This window comes from Gadus chalcogrammus, chromosome 12 (assembly GCF_026213295.1).
Source record: "Gadus chalcogrammus isolate NIFS_2021 chromosome 12, NIFS_Gcha_1.0, whole genome shotgun sequence".
NCBI classification, from domain to species: Eukaryota; Metazoa; Chordata; class Actinopteri; order Gadiformes; family Gadidae; genus Gadus; species Gadus chalcogrammus.
In genome coordinates this window covers 12,475,030-12,493,041 of record NC_079423.1, presented here as the reverse complement: position 1 = coordinate 12,493,041, position 18,012 = coordinate 12,475,030, and the positions used below count along the sequence as shown (strand labels likewise).

Here is an 18,012-nt window from a genome sequence, read left to right as displayed (position 1 = left end):
TTTGGAGCAGTTGAGTCAGATAAAACATTGACATGAATAAAATATTTTTCTGTTCTTATGTGTGTTTATAATCACAGAAGTAGTTCCAGCTGGTGACCACGCGTTGTACATTTCTCCCACCTCAAATGTTTTATCGTGTTTATATCTGCTCCAACCCCCCCCCCCCGCACCCCCCACTCCCCCTAACATATTTCTTTATCTGGGGTCAATGATGTGGTTTACATTCTGCAACTCTGCTTGTGGTTTCTTCATGCAATTGGCAGCCAGTGGGGAACTGAGGGCACTCACAAACAACTCAACCTGCCTGCTTTTGACACCGTCCACGTAGAACGGAAGTGGGAGGGAGAAACCCACATTTTTGTCAATCAGAGAGATTATGGTGTCGTAGGAGCAGTGGATACCTACCACAGGCTTTCCTCACGGGAATCAAACCCAACAACTTTTTTCTGGGTTAGATTCCCATGAGGAGAGCCTGCTGTGTCCATGAGCAAGATGCATACATCTTGTCGGATGAAGTGGCATTTGGATTGGATAATGGCTCTACTAAATCACCAATAATAATAATCATTCAAAAAAATATAAAATCGACAAAGAGGAGGTTATATCAGGTTACCAGGAAGAGAAGGCATCTCCTGCCAATGACCCCTCCCCCGCTGGGAGTGACCCAGGGATCTGGTTGCATCCTCTCTCTCGGAGAGCCCCAGAGATCCTGAGTTGGAGGAGGCGTGGACTAGAGGGGGCTAAGTAGACAAGGAAGGAAGGATGGATTAGACTGAAAACAGACTGAAAGCAGAAGGCCAGGGACAAATCGTCCCAGGATGGACAGAAAAACAAGAGAGGGGGGCGACGGGGGGGGGGGGAGATAGGGAGATGTCTCTTTAAGTTCCCCCAGACTCTCTGTGTGGAAAGTGGGGGGAGCAGCTCTCCTGCCAGCAGCCCTGTCTGCCAGGCTACTGTCTGCTGCTCAGTCCAACCACTCCAGGACCTCCAGCAAAAACAACCCCCCCAGAAACACATGCTTACACTCTCTCTCCATCTGTCTGTGTGTCTCTATGTCTCTGTGTGTCTCTCCGTCTCCCTCGGTCTGTGTGTGTGTGTGTGTGTGTGTGTGTGTGTGTGTGTGTGTGTGTGTGTGTGTGTGTGTGTGTGTGTGTGTGTGTGTGTGTGTGTGTGTGTGTGTGTGTGTGTGTGTGTGTGTGTGTGTTTGTCTCTCTCTCACTCCAGCATTAGCACTAGCATTAGTACAGAATATTCTACCCGACCCCCTTGACAGCCCCTTCAGAGAACCCAGCAAAATACTTATCTTCTGTTATCGCGCGTGCGCGCGTGTGTGTGTGCGCGTGCGTGCGTGCGTGTGTGTGTGTGTGGGTGTGTATATGTGTGTGTTTGTCCTAGATTGATCCTGTTCAGCTAAGTCACTCCACTGAACGCTATCGCTATAGAGAAAATCCATGGCCTTTCTGAAAGCCTCTCAACATTCAAAATTCCAGATTGATATGTTGAGACGCACCCTTTACCTTTTTGCTATTTCTTGGGGGCAATCAGAAGCAGGGAGTGTTTGAAAACTGGGTGGACGGATGAATGCTGGTATTGTCTGGAAAGGGCATCTATAACACAGTGTTTCTCTGTTAGACACACACACACACATCTACACACGCATACCTTCATACACACACGCACACATGCTGAGAGCCTCTAATCTTAGTTCTTCCCTCAAGGACAATGTTGTTCTTTGGGAACTAACACCTCAACCTACACAAAGTCCCCCCACTCTCTCCATCCGGCATACATGTGCACACACGCAGAAATACGAAGCGTAACGTTAGATCGATTATGGTCTCAGGCGTCTGGTAGTTCGCTCTCAGTTTCCTACTCGGGTGTGTTTGGAAGATTTGTGTTTGTCCATTTCCATGTGTGTGTCTTTATCCTACTGGGAGTGAGTGTGGTTGTGTCAGAGATTGTGTCAGTGTGTGTGTCTTTATCCTTCTGAGTGTGTGTGTGGTTGTGTGTCAGAGTTTATGTCAGTGTGTTTCACGTCTGTCCTGCGTCCTCCGTCCACCTCCGTCACTCCCACACCCACCCAAAGGCCTTCGCTGTTCTGCGGGAAAAACCCCCAGAACCAGAGGACCAAGGGAGAGGGAGAGAGGGGGCGATCCCTGACCCCCGTGCTCCAAGTCCATTCAAAGTTTCCCACCGAATGCGTCATCTCTTGTAATGGGGTTTGCACGCGGGTATCCTCTTGTTTATGGCGGGGGAGGGGGTTTGAAGGGATGTCAGGTGGGAGCTTTTCCTTCCGCCTCCATTCAATTGGAAAGAGCCAGCAATCCTTGTTCGTTGAGCTCATGATGATTGATTATTTTAACCCGCCCAAAATAAATTTGTCAGGGCTACTTGGGCAGCCTCGGCAGCCAGGGCATGCATCAAGTTTTGTTCGCATCCGTTTCATATTGTTGGGGGATTTATGTTTACAAAAAGACCCTTTGTGTGTGAGTGGAAAGAAATAGCGTTGGGGGATAAAGTGAGTGACATGTTGCTCATCATGGCCCGTATTCAGAAGAGAGAGGCGGGTTTGTCACTTCTATATTTATATCAGGGAGGGAGGGAAGGAGGGAGGGAGGTAAGGAGGGAGGGAGGAAGAGCCCTGACCTGCTCCCATACATGTGTGCGCTGCTGCTGCCCCAGATGAACAAACACACACACACAAACACACACACACACACACACACACACACACCTTGTGTTCTGAGGTCGCCGTGGTAACGGGCGTGCTCCCGGTGAGGCAAAGCCGAGCGGGACAGGCGTCTCAGCAGAGAGCTGGTCGTCGGGGTAATCATACGGTAGCCGATACATGAGAAGAAGAAAACCATCATCATATGCACCCACAAGGCTTCGCCTCTCAGTGATGCTCGGTGAAGAAGGAGTGACTCCCTTCTTCTGCTGTCTGGTGAGGTCAGCCCCAGAGCAGCAACCAGTTGGAACCAGTCGCACATATCCCTCCAAACGTCCGATTCGTTCATTCATTGGACCGGATTACGCCGGATCCAGATAAGCCTGCGATAGTCATAAATTGTGTTTAAACAAGTAATGAGTTTCACAGTCTGTTCCCCATTTTTGGTCGGTGAGTTCAGGCCACTATGAAACCGTACGTACTGAGGCATTCATTCCAATAATCAAAGCCAGTAGTCTCCCCTTCACTCAGACCACACAGCCAGGGCGCGCACACACACACACACACACACACACACACACACACACACACACACACACACACACACACACACACACACACACACACACACACACACACACACACACACACACACACACACACACACACACACACACACTAGACTGACGGAAGGCCACTCTGCTCTGCTGCCGACGCCACTCATCACAGTGGCCAGATTCTTCCACCTCTGTTTTTTCTTTTCCGCGTGCGGCGTGTCCCGCGGCTCTGTAGTGGAGATGAAGGGCGACGGGCTGTGAAAAAGGAGAAGGAGGAGAAGCAGGAGGTGAAGGCTTGGCGTTCGCAGCCTGTCTGCCCCCCAGGCCCCCCCGTCCTGGCCTCCTCCCCACGCAGCCTATCCAAGTGAAAGAGGGGCTTTTTAAACCCAGCGACAGTGGCGAGCTCTTTTTCCGGCATTCCTCAGACATGACCTTATCCGGGGGAACATGTGCTACTGGCCCAGGGTGGGGCGAGGACACGCAGAAAGAGCCCAGTGTGCGGAGCTGTCAGCGGGAACGGGCAGATGAGAGAGGTGTGATGGAAAGGCTCGGGGCTCGGAGGGGGTGGAGAGGGGGGGGGGGGGGGGGGGTTAGACAGGCACAATGAGAGAGTATCCTAATCGCGCCAACCCATTGCATCACTCACACATCACTCCTCAAAGGGCTTGACTGGTGGTGTTTTACTTGCCTCTCGCGCTCAGTGGATTTAACGTGCTTGAGGAAGTGCAGGTCATGGCTGGTTCTGCCGGCCTGAATGAGATGCGGCATGAGAAGGCGGCCAGAACCAGGCAGTAGCGGAAGATAACCTGAATATAGAGCAGGGAACTTCAGGCCCTTGTGTTTGCTCTGTGAGATGAGGAAAGACTTCCGTCATTCACAGTTGTGATATGTTGTCGTTAAAGTTGAGGATTGTTTCAGCAATGAACGGATAGATGTGTTTTCAAGATGTGCGAAAATATGTTAAAGAGATTTTGTGTTTTTGTGTGTACTACGTACGGAAGGTCACGCACTATTAAAAGAAATGTTGTTTCCTACAATTTAAGGAACAGAGGGCTATTCATTTCACCACCTCAAACCCCTAGAGTGGCAGTGAAGACATCAGCTTGAACACATAACTCTAGACTAGAGGGTGTATGATCCACTGAGTGCCAGGCAAAACCATTTTCTTGTTATTGACGCCATTCCAATATTGGGAAATGGTGTGGCTTTTGTTCCTGCTATGTTAAACAACGCTTCTCTGTCAAAGTGCAGGCCAATAATGATCTAGAGCAATTTGAAGGCTGCCAAGGACATCCCGAATGATAGAAATGATGCGTGATTCATTTGTTGATTTTTTTAATAAATCATGGAACATTTAATACTCTGCATGTGTGTGTGTGTGTGTTTATGTGTGTGTAATATAATGTAGGCCTAATGCTAGGAACAAAACTGTCCACAAAGATTCCGATCAAGTTCAAACTTCCCAGAGACCCAGCTACAGAACCTGGGATCCTGGTGCTGTACCTCCAACCCTTGTTGTTGCTACTTCTGCACTGCCATTCTTTGCTACATTATGTTGAGTCTAGGGCAGTGGCGATGTGTTGCTTTGTGTTCCCCCTTCTTAACAGGCACGATTTGCCGCCATATCAAAATGGCTTGTATCGTGGCTAAACAGTTCACACCATTTTGGATCGGCTACAGAGACCTCACTATCTTCGCACTTCGAAAACAAACTTTTGTGTTTACCGAATGGTAAATATTTGTTTCATTAACCCGCATGCAGAATAAGTAGAAACAGACTTGGTTCCATCTAAACAGGTGGCTGGAACGCTCATGTGCCAAGGTCACGAGGATGGCTTTCTGAATATAAGCAAATAACACGGTCTGAGTGTAGACTGAACAAGGCTGTCATGGTACTTTAATGGTTTTTAAGAGAAACTAAACATTGTCTTTAACAAATGTAATTGATGGTGAGGACGAGTGGCCTTTTTGTGTGAGCAAGTAATACCTTCACTAAGCCAATCAACCTTCCAGTTCAGCTGAGGTGAAGATTTGCTTTTTCCATAGTAGACCATATGAATAAGAAATAGTTGTCCTTTGCGGAGCCGGATATGGACCTAGACAGCTACATCATGTTATGTCTCAGCAAGCAGGATGCCCCCTGATAGAAAGGTTGATTACAGTATTACTCCTTCCAAGTGTGTCCTAACCAACAGAGATAGTATGTCCTTTATCGTGTATGGGTGTGTGTGTGTGTGTGCGTGCGCGCATGTGTGTGCGGGGTGCGTGGGCTCCCATCAAATCTGCCATCCGCGATGAACAATGTTGTTACCAGAATGCATTGGAGGCATTGAGTTGCTGTTGTTTGTGAATGAAAAAGGCCACCCAAATGGCCATGAAAGAGAACAGTCAGAAGCAGCCAAGAACATGTAACTGCGATTAGCTAGTCGTGCTGCCATAGGGTCTTCTAGGATAACCTTTCAAATGCTCCATCAACTTGACAGGCTATTAGGCCTACAGCCCCAGTGTGTTGGAAAATCCATGCTACTGGACTACTGTGTAGCGTGATCACTGATGCATGATGGTGATCTAGATCACCAACGGTTTCCATCCCCTGCAAAGTGTCATAAAACGTGGCTCAAATAGTCTGTATTTAGAAGCTGCGGTTCGCAGGTTCGACCGCTCCCCATGGAATGCCGCTAGCTCCTCTGTAATTATTATTTGATGACGCTAGGGGTTTGTGGCAGAACCGAAGAAAGGGCGTCTATTCATCTGTCCACGGCACTATTTAGGGTGTAGGATCACGTGCCATGAGTCACACCATACCACCGCGTCTGCATGCATCCAATGTACGGCAGCACTTGACATCAGCCTATAGGAACGTCTTACGCCGGGAGCTGACACGGAACGATCCAATCAGAAGGACCGAGAGCCGTACAATATGCTGTTTATGTTGAGATATTTTTGTAAGTGATGAGGTGAGGTTTAAAACATCTATCCTAGAGAGAGAGAGAGAGAGAGAGAGAGAGAGAGAGAGAGAGAGAGAGAGAGAGAGAGAGAGAGAGAGAGAGAGAGAGAGAGAGAGAGAGAGAGAGAGAGAGAGAGAGAGAGAGAGAGAGAGGAGAGAGAGAGAGAGAGAGAGAGAGAGAGAGAGAGAGAGAGAGAGAGAGTGTGGCTTTGAGCCTTGTGTGAGAGCGAGAGGCGTTCATTATGTTTGGCAAGGCTTGTAGCCCACATCAAGAACATTGAATGGCAGAGGTGTCCATCCAGCTTTTACATGGGTAGGTCTTAAGAGAGTGGGAGTCATTCATCTCTACAGGTGCTCCTTTCAAAGACTCTCACGGCAGAGGAAAAATGTACCCGGCCCTCAGGTTTTACATGAGGCTGTTAAATGCGCTCAATGACTGGCTTTTAGCAGCAGCGCCCTGGTGCAGTGCTTCTCCAAGCGAGTACTGACGATTTGTTTGCAAACATGTCTCTAAAGCTTTTACTCAACCACTTTTTGGGGAATTGGTATAATCTGTTTTCTGGCAAAAAAGAATAGCGGGGGTCGATTTTTTGACAGCTGCATCAGGGACCACGCTACACCAGAGCATACGTTTTGTCACACTGACTCCATGGGAACAATACAAATACTGGCCTTTAGACAAAGAGGAAATCGGGATGCCAGAAAGTGTCCCACGACGGATGAGAAGAGAGGTCTCACTATCAGAGTGTGAGTCCGTTTTTCAATAAGTTGAAAAACTCTCTCTGCCTCATCCAGAGACGGTGGTCATTGAAGAACGTGTGATTTAATAGTGCATGGTGCTTTGTTTCCATTACGCCGTGACGCGTAGCCCAGGAACTATCTTAAAAAATGATGGATTTCTCTCTCTGTTGCCCAAGGGGGTGCCCTTACTTTCCCCTTGTCAGGTTTAAGAGCATATGTTTTTAATGTTTAAGTGGGTGTGTTTGGACTTGGCAGAGGTTTTCTGACAATTTTTTTTGTAACTTGAATGCCAAGTGCTGGAATAATGCGCTCTCCATAGATGATGTATTACTTAGTGAAGCCAGCAACTGTTCAACGTAAATCTGTTGTCAGTCCAGTAAAAACCATTCACCAAGCCAATCTGAGGGTCCTGGCTTTTTCCGCTCTGCCTTGGGTTTGACAATTTCTCGAGAGTGTATGTCTTTATATGTTGGATGACGATCTATATTCTGCTCAATACCCATGGGACACCTGTGTTACTGTGAATACCCACAGCAAAGAGAGCTTATTTTGCCTCATAGTGCCACAGAAACAAGGAATAAAATCCTATTGTTTTAACAAAACAAAGTACACAGAATGCGAATGTGTTTTTCCTATGTGTGCGTTAATATACCTTTTGCTCACCTCGAAAAAGAAACCAGAAGCATCATTAGTCTGTCTTTACACAACATCATGCTTTGGCCTTTATGTTAATATGTCCAAGTGGTGAAAGCCACAATACTTCCTCTTCCCCCTTAATCATATGTGGATCAGAGCTCCATCCAGTGACGGGACAATAGATGTGGCGCTGGCCAGCTGCAGCTGTGTTTGTGCTGGGAAGGCTTGTAGGGGATGACCCCACACTTTCTCCTCAAGACCCTCCCACGAGGGGTAGGAAACAAGCTTCTCTCACAGCCTCCTCCCCTGCTCTGGAAATCCAGTGATAGGTCAATAGGCCTTCCTCCCTGGAGAGAAAATGCAAAAATGTGTCCTTGTTGTTGTATAATTTTGTCCATAATGTTTATTTTTCAACTTTTTTGCTTCCTGATGTCGTTTTCAATCATTTTCTTCCTTTATCTCTTTCTCTATGGCTCTGTGTGTGTTTGTGTCTGCGTGTGGTTTTATGGTTGTATGTCTGTGTTTGTGTGTGTGTGTGTGTTTGTGTGTGTCTGTGTCTGTGTGTCTGTGTGTGTGTCTGTGTGTGTGTCTGTGTGTGTGTCTGTGTGTGTGTGTGAGTCTGTTTGTCTGTGTGTCTGTTTGTCTGTGTGTGTCTGTTTGTCTGTGTGTGTCCTTGTAGATTAATCTGCTCGTCCATAATAGGGATCCTGCCTGGGAATCCTGGGGCTGGCAGCACAGGCAGGAATGTCGTTGATGCCAGCTCTTATTTTTCGGTCTTTTAGAAGTAACCAAGCATGTCATCCAAAGTCCTTTTCCTTTTCCCCCCCAAGATTCCTCAGCGCCAGCCGAGAACCCAACAACACAACTCACTTTGATTTATCGTGTACATTATGTAATATACTATGGGAAAAAACGTCCCACGTCACAAGATTACGGTTGGCGGTCCATTTGATCAACATCAATCCATCCCCACCACGCAAGTTATGCGTAGAGCAGCTGATTTACGTCTTGAATGCATATACACAACTCGTGCTGCGTCGCTGATTTAGCTCCCCCCCTCGCAAACAGTCCAGGTCAGCACCCGAACAATGTCGTCTTTGTGTTCCAAGGAGTAACCCCACCTCCCCTCCCTTACCAACCACCGTAGAGTTGTGTTTATAGAGGTGCTCCACCAGATCCATGGACCGCTCCATGATTGGCCCGGCGTCTCTGGCATCCACCCACCCGGCTGAACCCCTTTCAACTGTAAAGGCGTTTCCAACTGAGGAGTTGTGAAAGCGATTGAGATTTATGATTGGTCTGCACCTGTTGGGGACTTGATGCAAACGTTTGTCCCTGGCCTGGTTTCATGTTCACTGACATCCTGGGCGAATGTAATTGCAGGGTTAGAGGGCTCCATTCCTCAACTAGACAGTGGGCTGTCCCTCTCCACGCCTTTCTGTCGTCATACACCCTTTTAGCCCCTTTTCCTCTCTGACTCTGTCACACACGCACACACAGCCAAACTTTTACAACTAGTTTTTCAACTTTTGACAGGAGTACATTTTTATTTCATTGTTTTCTTTGACTTCACTGAAGGAAACGGTAAATTGTGTCTGTTTGCATGTGTGTGTCTGTGTGCGCAGCCACTTGTGTTTTGTGTGGCAGCAGGGTGATATCAGTGGTTGAGGGACACTATGAAAACAATAGAGAAGGGGAAGAGATCCCCATTAGTTACACAAATGCCAGGATCAGAATACAGACTAACCGTAACTGATCTGGACCCGAAGCTCCAGACAGTCAGTGTGCTTGGCTTTCCCCCCATAGAAGCAACCCACAAGAGGGGAGCGGTATACTGTAGTCAGTAGTGGTTCTGATTGGTTGGCTGAAGATTGTCGCCAGGAGGAGCAGATTGCGATAAGCGTCAGAAGGAATGAACATGTGTGTCCTTTTCAAATCGAGGGCTGGTTCAAATCAAACGACCTGCTTCTACATTGAACTATTTATGAGGTGATGAGGTGATGTATGACACTGTTATGCAGGCCAGAGAGAGAGTGAGAGCAAGAGGGAGAGCGAGAGCGAGTTATTTTGAGATCTGTTCAGTAACTCTTTTGTTAGGTTAGTAAGCATGAGGTGAGGTGGTGGTGGAAAATAAATTGTGGTGCGGTTTACACGCCTTTGATGTCAAAGGTTGCCATGTTAACTGGTGTTTGTATGGAATAGGGAGATGGATTGGGCCAGGGTGAGGGGGAAGGTTCCTTCATAATGGTTTCAACATCTGGAAGTGTTTCCCGGCAGCTTGAACCATATTCCACCTGTGTTGACCCAGTAGCAAATCTGTTGGAAGGGGGAAACTGCAAGCTAATCCCTTTTTGGTTCTCCAAACAAAATCAATAGACTTGTTTTGTCATTGCGATATCTCGATACGGACGTATGGGGTGGGGTGACTTCTTCCATCATGCCTATTGATCCTGAACCGGAAACGATGGAAAACAGGCTATCAGCAAATGAGGCTGATAAACCTCTTCATCCATGGCAACACGATGGAATGCGGTCCAGGAAGGGCCAAGTGGGTCATCCTTACACCAATAAACCGAACTAGTGGCAGATGTTGGTGCTGAGCCAGCAGAGAGCTGGGTGATCTCTTCGATCATTGCCTGTGTCTGCATGGTAGAAAGTGCTACGTTTTAAAGGGGATATTATCTCAGTCCGCTGCCCCGACTTGGACATGAAAGCTGCCAGGGCTCATCCCTTTCAGTATGAGTTGATAATATCCACACAACACGGTCTTATAGAATCTCTCCGCTTGATGTTAATTTGTTTCACTGTGTGGTAGAACATGCACACAACAAAACACGAAAAGCTAAAACACCCCCACACACACACACACACACACACACACACACACACACACACACACACACACACACACACACACACACACACACACACACACACACACACACACACACACACACACACACACGCAAAAACTGTGGTGGTATGGTTTTATTTTTCATTTTGGGCTACTTTTCTGCTGTCAGCAGCAGAGACTTACCGATCGAAGGCATTCCAGAATTGGACTTTCTTCCATATTTCTTGATGTAAATTCCTTTTCAGCAGTTTTACTTTACAGTTTGACTTCCTTTCTGGGTAATTTTGGAGAAGTTTGATAAAGCACACCCAGCCCAGAAGGCCTGAACAACGCAACCCCCAGCGATCAGACCGCACGGCTGTGCCTTCTTCTTTCTCCCGTACTCTGTTTACATTTATTAAGGCTGGTTTGTCTCTGTCTCTTACTACCCTGGAGGACATACAGTCCAGCTGCTCACAGTGTGACGCACAACCTGGCTTCTAATGAGTGCAGTCCCTTCGCCCTCTTTTGGAGTATCTTTTTGTGAATTAAATAAAAGTGCTGTGTGAATGCTTTTGGAGTACAACCTTTCCTCCTCTCGCCAGCCCCAAAACACAGATGCCAAACAGACCAGTGTTGAACCAGAACTCAACCCGAGAACAGACCTCATGGCCATTTATGTTTGATATAATTACGATATTTGTCCAATGTGTTTTTTTTTTTTTTATCCACTGTACAGCCCTTTGGTCAGTTATGCTGTGTGTAAATGTGCTTTACAAATTAAATTTACTTACTTACTTACTTAAATGTAATTGCTATTAAGGCTAATCACCACTCCTCTGTCTCTCTCTCTCTCTCTCTCTCTCTCTCTCTCTCTCTCTCTCTCTCTCTCTCTCTCTCTCTCTCTCTCTCTCTCTCTCTCTCTCTGTGTCTGTCCCTCTCTCTGTCTCTGTCTCTGTGTCCCTAGTTGAAGCAGCCGGAGGATGCAGCTGCAGCGGCCCACACCTACTTCCAAGCCAACCCGGAGCATGTGGAGATGGGTCAGAACCTGGAGCAGTACAAGAACCAGGAGGGCATGCTGGAGGAGCACTTTGTGGACCGAGAAGCCAGGCCCCACCAGGTACCCTCAAAGTTTCTATGGTTCAGTTGATCAGAGACTCACGGATGATGGTGTTTAATCTGCCATATGCCGCGGAAATCATTGTTTGGATAAACAAACTTCCTACAACTGTGTTTCGCCAGCAGTTTTTTTAACATTAGGTGAAGGTTTAGCCTAATTGATCTACAATCAGCGCTTATTAAGAAATTGAGAGAAATGAGGTTGGAAAGAAGATGAGTTAAGGGGAAGTGTTTGTGTTGCTCAAAAGCCAGAAATTTAACCACTGTTTTTGTGGTATTGCACAAAAACAGTTTCCACCAGTGCTGTTGTTTACATTTTTTAGGTATCTCAGACTTACATCTCATTTCTAAAGGTTTGTTTTTGCATTCCTCCAGGCCAAATCTGATCGGTCTTTGAGTAAGACGGGTCCCTTCGGAATAAAAACCTTCCAAAACGCCGCTCTATCTCTGTTCCCCCGCCCCAGCGTTCTTTCTCAGCCGGGGTGCGGCTCTACGATGACGGGGACTACGAGGGAGCCATCGTGATGTTCGAGAAGGCCCTGGTTGAGTACTACAGAGCAGATGTGAAGTGCCGGGCCCTCTGCCAGGGGCCACAGAGGTTCGAGGGCCACGACCACCTCCTGTACCGCTACAGCCTCCATGAGCTCATATCAGGTGAGACGCGCCACGCAGAAGAAGCGGTTTGGAATGATAGGCCTTTGGCCTGGAGCTTGTTTTGATGAAGTAGCTTGTTTTTATCAGCTTGTCCTGATTTTCCATCCAGGGCTACGACTGCACATTTTTTCAGCTGTTGTGAAATAGGGCCGCTGGTTTTGCTCGACAGTTCAATCTTCCCTCAGCAGTTTGAGAGGGATCTGTCCTCGTGAATTACAGCTTATTGTTAATTTTGAAGTGATGAAATAAGTAATGATTTTGGGATGAGCGGCATGGCATTGATAAAACAGTGATGTGTCACAACACGCCATGCAGCTTGGATTAGCGTCAGGCGGTTCGTACAATTGTGTTACGGTCGCATCGCACTTTGTTTGGCTGATTAACCTACTAATACCCCACCAACACCCATGGTTTCTAAGAAGAGCTCTCAGACGTTATGTAGTCCTAACTCTAAATCTAAATGTGTCAGAAACAATGAGCTCCCAAGTGAGTAACAAAAACGGAACAGAATAGACAAATTGGTCTTGGTTTCTGTGTTGAAACGTGGAGGCGTCAATGCGGTTGCATTGAAGCGGTCGTACGTGGTCGTTTACAAATTATATTTCACAAAAAATAAACCATCGCATACAAGAAACGCTTTCAGATGTATCTTGTTTACAACCGCTCTCCGGGACACAGTTCATCCTCTTTTTCTCATGTGGAGTAACGCGATTCCGAGAAGAGTTTTTTGTTACTGCATTTCCGTTGACTCCCATCCTTCATGTGGGCTGTTTGTTGATAGGACGTGTCTAGCCCTGCTGACATCCAGATGCACCTCCCTCCTGCCTTGGTTTAGCAGTCCTGTCCCGTCTCGAGGGTTGTGGGTTCTGAAATGGTGTGACGTAATCCAAGTGTGTAGACAGCCAAGCCGCTGAGGCTAGAAATAAAAGAGGACTTTTAAAAGTTGCGGCTGCACGACGTTTAATCAGCTTATCGTGTTCTGCCTTAGTTTTTGAAAGCTTTGAAGGTTCCTGAGGTGGTGAAAAGGCGGGGTCTGTTGGAATAATACCAGCCTTCTATACATAAACTTACCAAGCATCTTAATTTGAGTTCTTGCAAGCTGATGAAAGCGACACTTGGAACAGAGACCAAGATAGAACAAATTAAGTTGGAAAGAGGACGAGTGTTTGTGTTGTTCAGAAGCCAGAAATGGAACCAAAAAACACAGCCTTAGTCATGTATTGATTCAGCTCAAAACTCATTTGATCGTAATCTCCTTTATTAAAAGTATCCAAATATCATCCAGATGTCATACAATAATATCGAACAACGTCGGATAACAATCACACGAGCGATTTCATAGAAAATACGTAGTCTCCAATACCATGGTAATGTCTTTAACATTATTATAAAATAGTATTGCCTTGCAAGTAGTACAAGCATTGGATCATGTAGCGAATTATGATGATTACGATCTGATTACGTCAGTCGCTGCTAGGTCGGTTAGCGGTAGCTGGCAGCTAGCTGTGGGTTCCGGGCAAGGGGGGTCAGTGGGTTGGGGGAGGGTGCAGACGAGCTTGATGTGGAGGACCCTGTGACAAGAGCGTTAACCATAGCAAAACACTGGCACCAAAAGACAATCGTATAATTATGCTTTTTAAAACACACACACACACACACACACACACACACACACACACACACACACACACACACACACACACACACACACACACACACACACACACACACACACACACACACACACACACACACACACACACACAGAGGAAAGGCCTTCCAGGATGTAAAGTGAGATGCCTAGCTAGTCAATGTGCGGTAGCTGCAGCCTAATCAGTGCAACAAGCGTTTTGGGTTCTCCGCCATAGGTGGAGCCTGCTTTATGTAAATACTGGGGAAATTTGCTAATTACCTTTGCTCCGGGCTTTGTTTGGCTTTTAATCAGTGGATTCCTTTACAGGTTTCTATAGTTTCTATAGCAGAGATTGTAAGTGATTGTTATTTAACTTTGGGCCAGGCAAATGTAGAAATGATGGATGCTATTTATGTCTAAAAATAGAATACGTGAAGAGTGAAAATGTAACGATAGGCAACAATCCTTTTGTTAGGCTGTATTGCAAGTATTCGTTTGGAGATGATTATGTCTAGGTATAGAGGCTATAGGTAGGTATAAGGTTAACAGGGAAACATTTAGCTCTAGACTAGAGATTTGTAGGGTTAAGTTAAGGATCAGAGTCAAACACTGTTGCCTTTGCCTTAACTTAATATGACGATGATGATGTTGTAGTATGTTGACTTGCATGTCTGGCAATGATTAAAATATGGCGTGCAGGATAAAGACGCATCTCTTTGCCTCGCGGAGTAACACGTTTCAGCCCACTGATTCTTGAAGGGTCACGGTTTACAGCAGCCATCCCACATGTCAACCCGTATGCCAAACACAATAAAGTAATTTGAGTAAAGACATACCACAGGAAGGCATTTTGTTCATTTATACAATGGACATAAATCCACACACATACAAATTCCCAGCAAACATAGTATTGTAGTACAACTAGCATCTGTGCACCACACATTTATCCTATTAAGATATGTGGTGTACCTAACAGATGTATAGTCAAGCACTGGCATTGGATGAAATGGAGGTGTTGTTAAATGTTGATATTTATCACAATGGTTGAGTTCACAATATCCAATGACTCCATAACTTCATACCCTGATATGATTAAAGTGCACCGTTGCATGGATGTATTATTGTTGTATTTGTTTTTGCCTTGTTTTGTCTGACATACTTTCCTATTGGTGACTGCCAACCGCTTACTTGAGTAAAAATAAATAACTGTGATTCACTGGAGCAGTGTTATAAACCCATTTTTAACCTCCTACCACATGAGCTAAGCTGTAGTGCCCCAAGTCTTGGCTGAAAAAGACCATATCTTAAATTATATTTTTTCCGGCTGTTAAATAAAAGGGGTTGAGCACAATATTTTCCAACATGATAAGTGTCGGGTTTAGCCATTTTAACTAACCCTGCGCTGACATCAAACATAATTTTACTATAATTAAGATCTAATGGGGCTAGCATATACACAGTATGTAAAATGAACACCAGACTGTACAGAGTCGGACTCAGTAATTTGGCCGAACAGTAATCTAAATACCCATAATTGTAATGTCAACAAACCGTCGGTCCGGCCTGCTACTGCATTAGTTAGCACAGTCCAGAGCATTTAAGTCTGTGACTGTTCAGAGCAGCTCTGTGACCAGCAGAAGTCCCGACCCTGATGCGGTCAAAGGCGTTGAAAAGATTAAGAAAATAACGAGATGAAAGGAAATATGAACGACTTGTTATCCTTGGAAAATTGACCCCTGACACGGAGGTATTCAACAAAAATATAGAAAATGTATTTCGTCGATTTGGTCCTTTTTGGTTGATTGTTGGGGGGTCGCCTCTGGCAGGTCGGACCGATGATGTGACCACGTGGTGTGTGTGTGTGTGTGTGTGTGTGTATTTCAGACCACTTCACACAGACGCTGCACTGCGACCACGAGTGTGTGAGGGACCTGGCCACCCGGCCCGGACGCCTCTCTCCCATGGAGAACTACCTGCCCCTGCACTACGACTACCTGCAGTTTGCCTACTTCCACGGTGAGAAGCCAGCCCCTGGGTCATATGGAGCAGGTCCGGGGCTGGGTCGTCCCACTCCAGGATGACTAGAGGCCTTGGGGTATTAGACACCAAGGGCGGGGGTGGGAGCCTGAAACCCTAACCACTAGATGAGTCCAACAGACAGCATCACCCATTGTTGCTCCTCAGCTAATGTGAGGATGGGACCCCATTATTACATGAAATCAGGATGGGTTGAGATATATCTTTACCTGTGAGTGCCTGTATGTGTGCCTTTTTGTGTGTGTGTGTGTGTGTGTGTGTGTGTGTGTGTGTGTGTGTGTGTGTGTGTGTGTGTGTGTGTGTGTGTGTGTGTGTGTGTGTGTGTGTGTGTGTGTGTGTGTGTGTGTTAGGGGGGGGGGTTGGGTGTGTGGGTATTTGTGTGCGTGTGGATGACATTACACACAGGTGCAAATAGAAACACAAAAGAGCTGTTGACAAGTCTATTTAGTCCAGAGAGGACAACGCCCTGCTAGGTAGCACCACTTGGTTCACAATGAGGTTACATTAGCATCATGTCTTTCCTTGTGTTTGTTTGTATGTGTGTGTGTGTGTGTGTGTGCGTGTATGTGCGTGTGTGTGCGTGTGTGTGTGCGTCCATGCGTGCAGTCTTCTCATATTACTGCTGGCAAGATGGAGAGCAGTGTGATGCTCCACTACAGATAGTTTGTTGGCCCAACAACACAACATGGGGGCTGACTGGAGCTGAGGCCCCGCTGCCGAGCGGCTCTGAGATCATATGATTACATTTCCCTAGGCATGTGGCTCTTATCAAGCAGAGTGGAGGATCAGACCTGCGATCCCGACAAAACTTTGTCTTTGGCGCAGCTGCAGGTTGTGTTTGTGTGTGTGTGTGTGTGTGTGTGTGCGTGTGCCTACGTGTGTGTGTGTGTTTTTGTGTGTTTGTGTGTGTGTGTGTGTGTGTGTGTGTGTGTGTGTGTGTGTGTGTGTGTGTGCGCGTGCGCGTTTCCAACATAGAAAATGAGTAACATTGTCAGTGCACATCAACAGCAGCACTGCAAACAACCAGAGATGACGTTTCAATGTTACGCAGCCTTTGTCTGAAGAAAAGCATTGTAGCAACGCAGAAAAACAATCGACGCGTTCCTCACCTTCATAACAGAAACACACAGAGACACATCACCGTGGTAACCTCACAAAGAAGATGGATTTGGAAGTACTTAGCCAACAAACACACACCAAAGTGCAGAAGGTCATTCAGCAGACGATTGTGTCCAAAACATCTAAAAGTGTCATCAGTGAGCGAGTCATTAGGCATCTCTCTCAAGGAGGCCCTGCAGGCAGACTGCCGACAATTGGTGTTCAGACCCGCAACCTTTGGACTATTTGTCCTTACACCTGGGGGCTCCTGCATCTAGGCCCTCGTATCTCCTCAGCATCGTGACTGCGGCTGGCGCAGTGATTACATCTCTCAGCGGCCTCTCATATCAGACCACCAGATGCCCCAGCAGGCAACTCCCCCCCTGTCCCCTTGACCCCCTCTCTTCCCTCCCCTCTCCCCTCACCCCATCTCCCCCTTCTTCTCACCCATCTCCCCCAGCTCCCCTATCCAACTATTTTGACTTGAATGTTTAAATTCCAAATCCGTTGGCGTGTAGACAGGGAGCCCCGGCCAAGACAGGAAGTGCTCGGTTACCCTCGCTCCTTTACAAGCTAGTAAGGCATGTATTAAGCGTGTGTGTGTGTGTTTGTGTGTGCGTGTATGTGTGTGTGTGTTTGTGCGCAAGATCAGGCCGGTCTTGGAAGTTTTTCCACAGGTGTGTGTGTGTGTGTGTGTGTAATTTCAACCCCCCTTCCCCCTCCCGGCCTAGACAATTGCTATCACATGGAAATAAAGTTAGCGTTTCATAGCTTTTAAAGCCGCTCCTGTCTGTTGATGGACGACCTACCTCCCTCTTAACCCTGGATGGAGAGTGAGCCTGGAGGGGCATCTCCCTTTATCTTAATAATCTGTGTGTGTGTGTGTGTGTGTGTGTGTGTGTGTGTGTGTGTGTGTGTGTGTGTGTGTGTGTGTGTGTGTGTGTGTGTGTGTGTGTGTGTGTGTGTGTGTGTGTGTGTGTGCATGCAGCGCGCCGGCATGTGTATGCACACGTCTGTTTCCACTAGCTCACCCCGGTGTTCTTTGCGGAAACTTTTAGTTAATAGTCGTGGAATGCCTCAGGATTTCCA

The 18,012-nt window shown here is 46.8% G+C and overlaps 1 protein-coding gene across 1 annotated transcript in view; it reads left to right on the top strand.

The window, feature by feature from the left end:
• The window catches only part of p3h2 (prolyl 3-hydroxylase 2), a 50,036-nt gene that overhangs the window by 22,263 nt on the left and 9,761 nt on the right, over nucleotides 1–18,012 (top strand). The window contains exons 2-4 of the mRNA XM_056604644.1: nucleotides 11,350–11,502; nucleotides 11,966–12,155; nucleotides 15,673–15,804. Coding sequence (XP_056460619.1) covers nucleotides 11,350–11,502; nucleotides 11,966–12,155; nucleotides 15,673–15,804 — 475 coding nt within the window. The remainder of the gene's footprint in view (nucleotides 1–11,349; nucleotides 11,503–11,965; nucleotides 12,156–15,672; nucleotides 15,805–18,012) is intronic.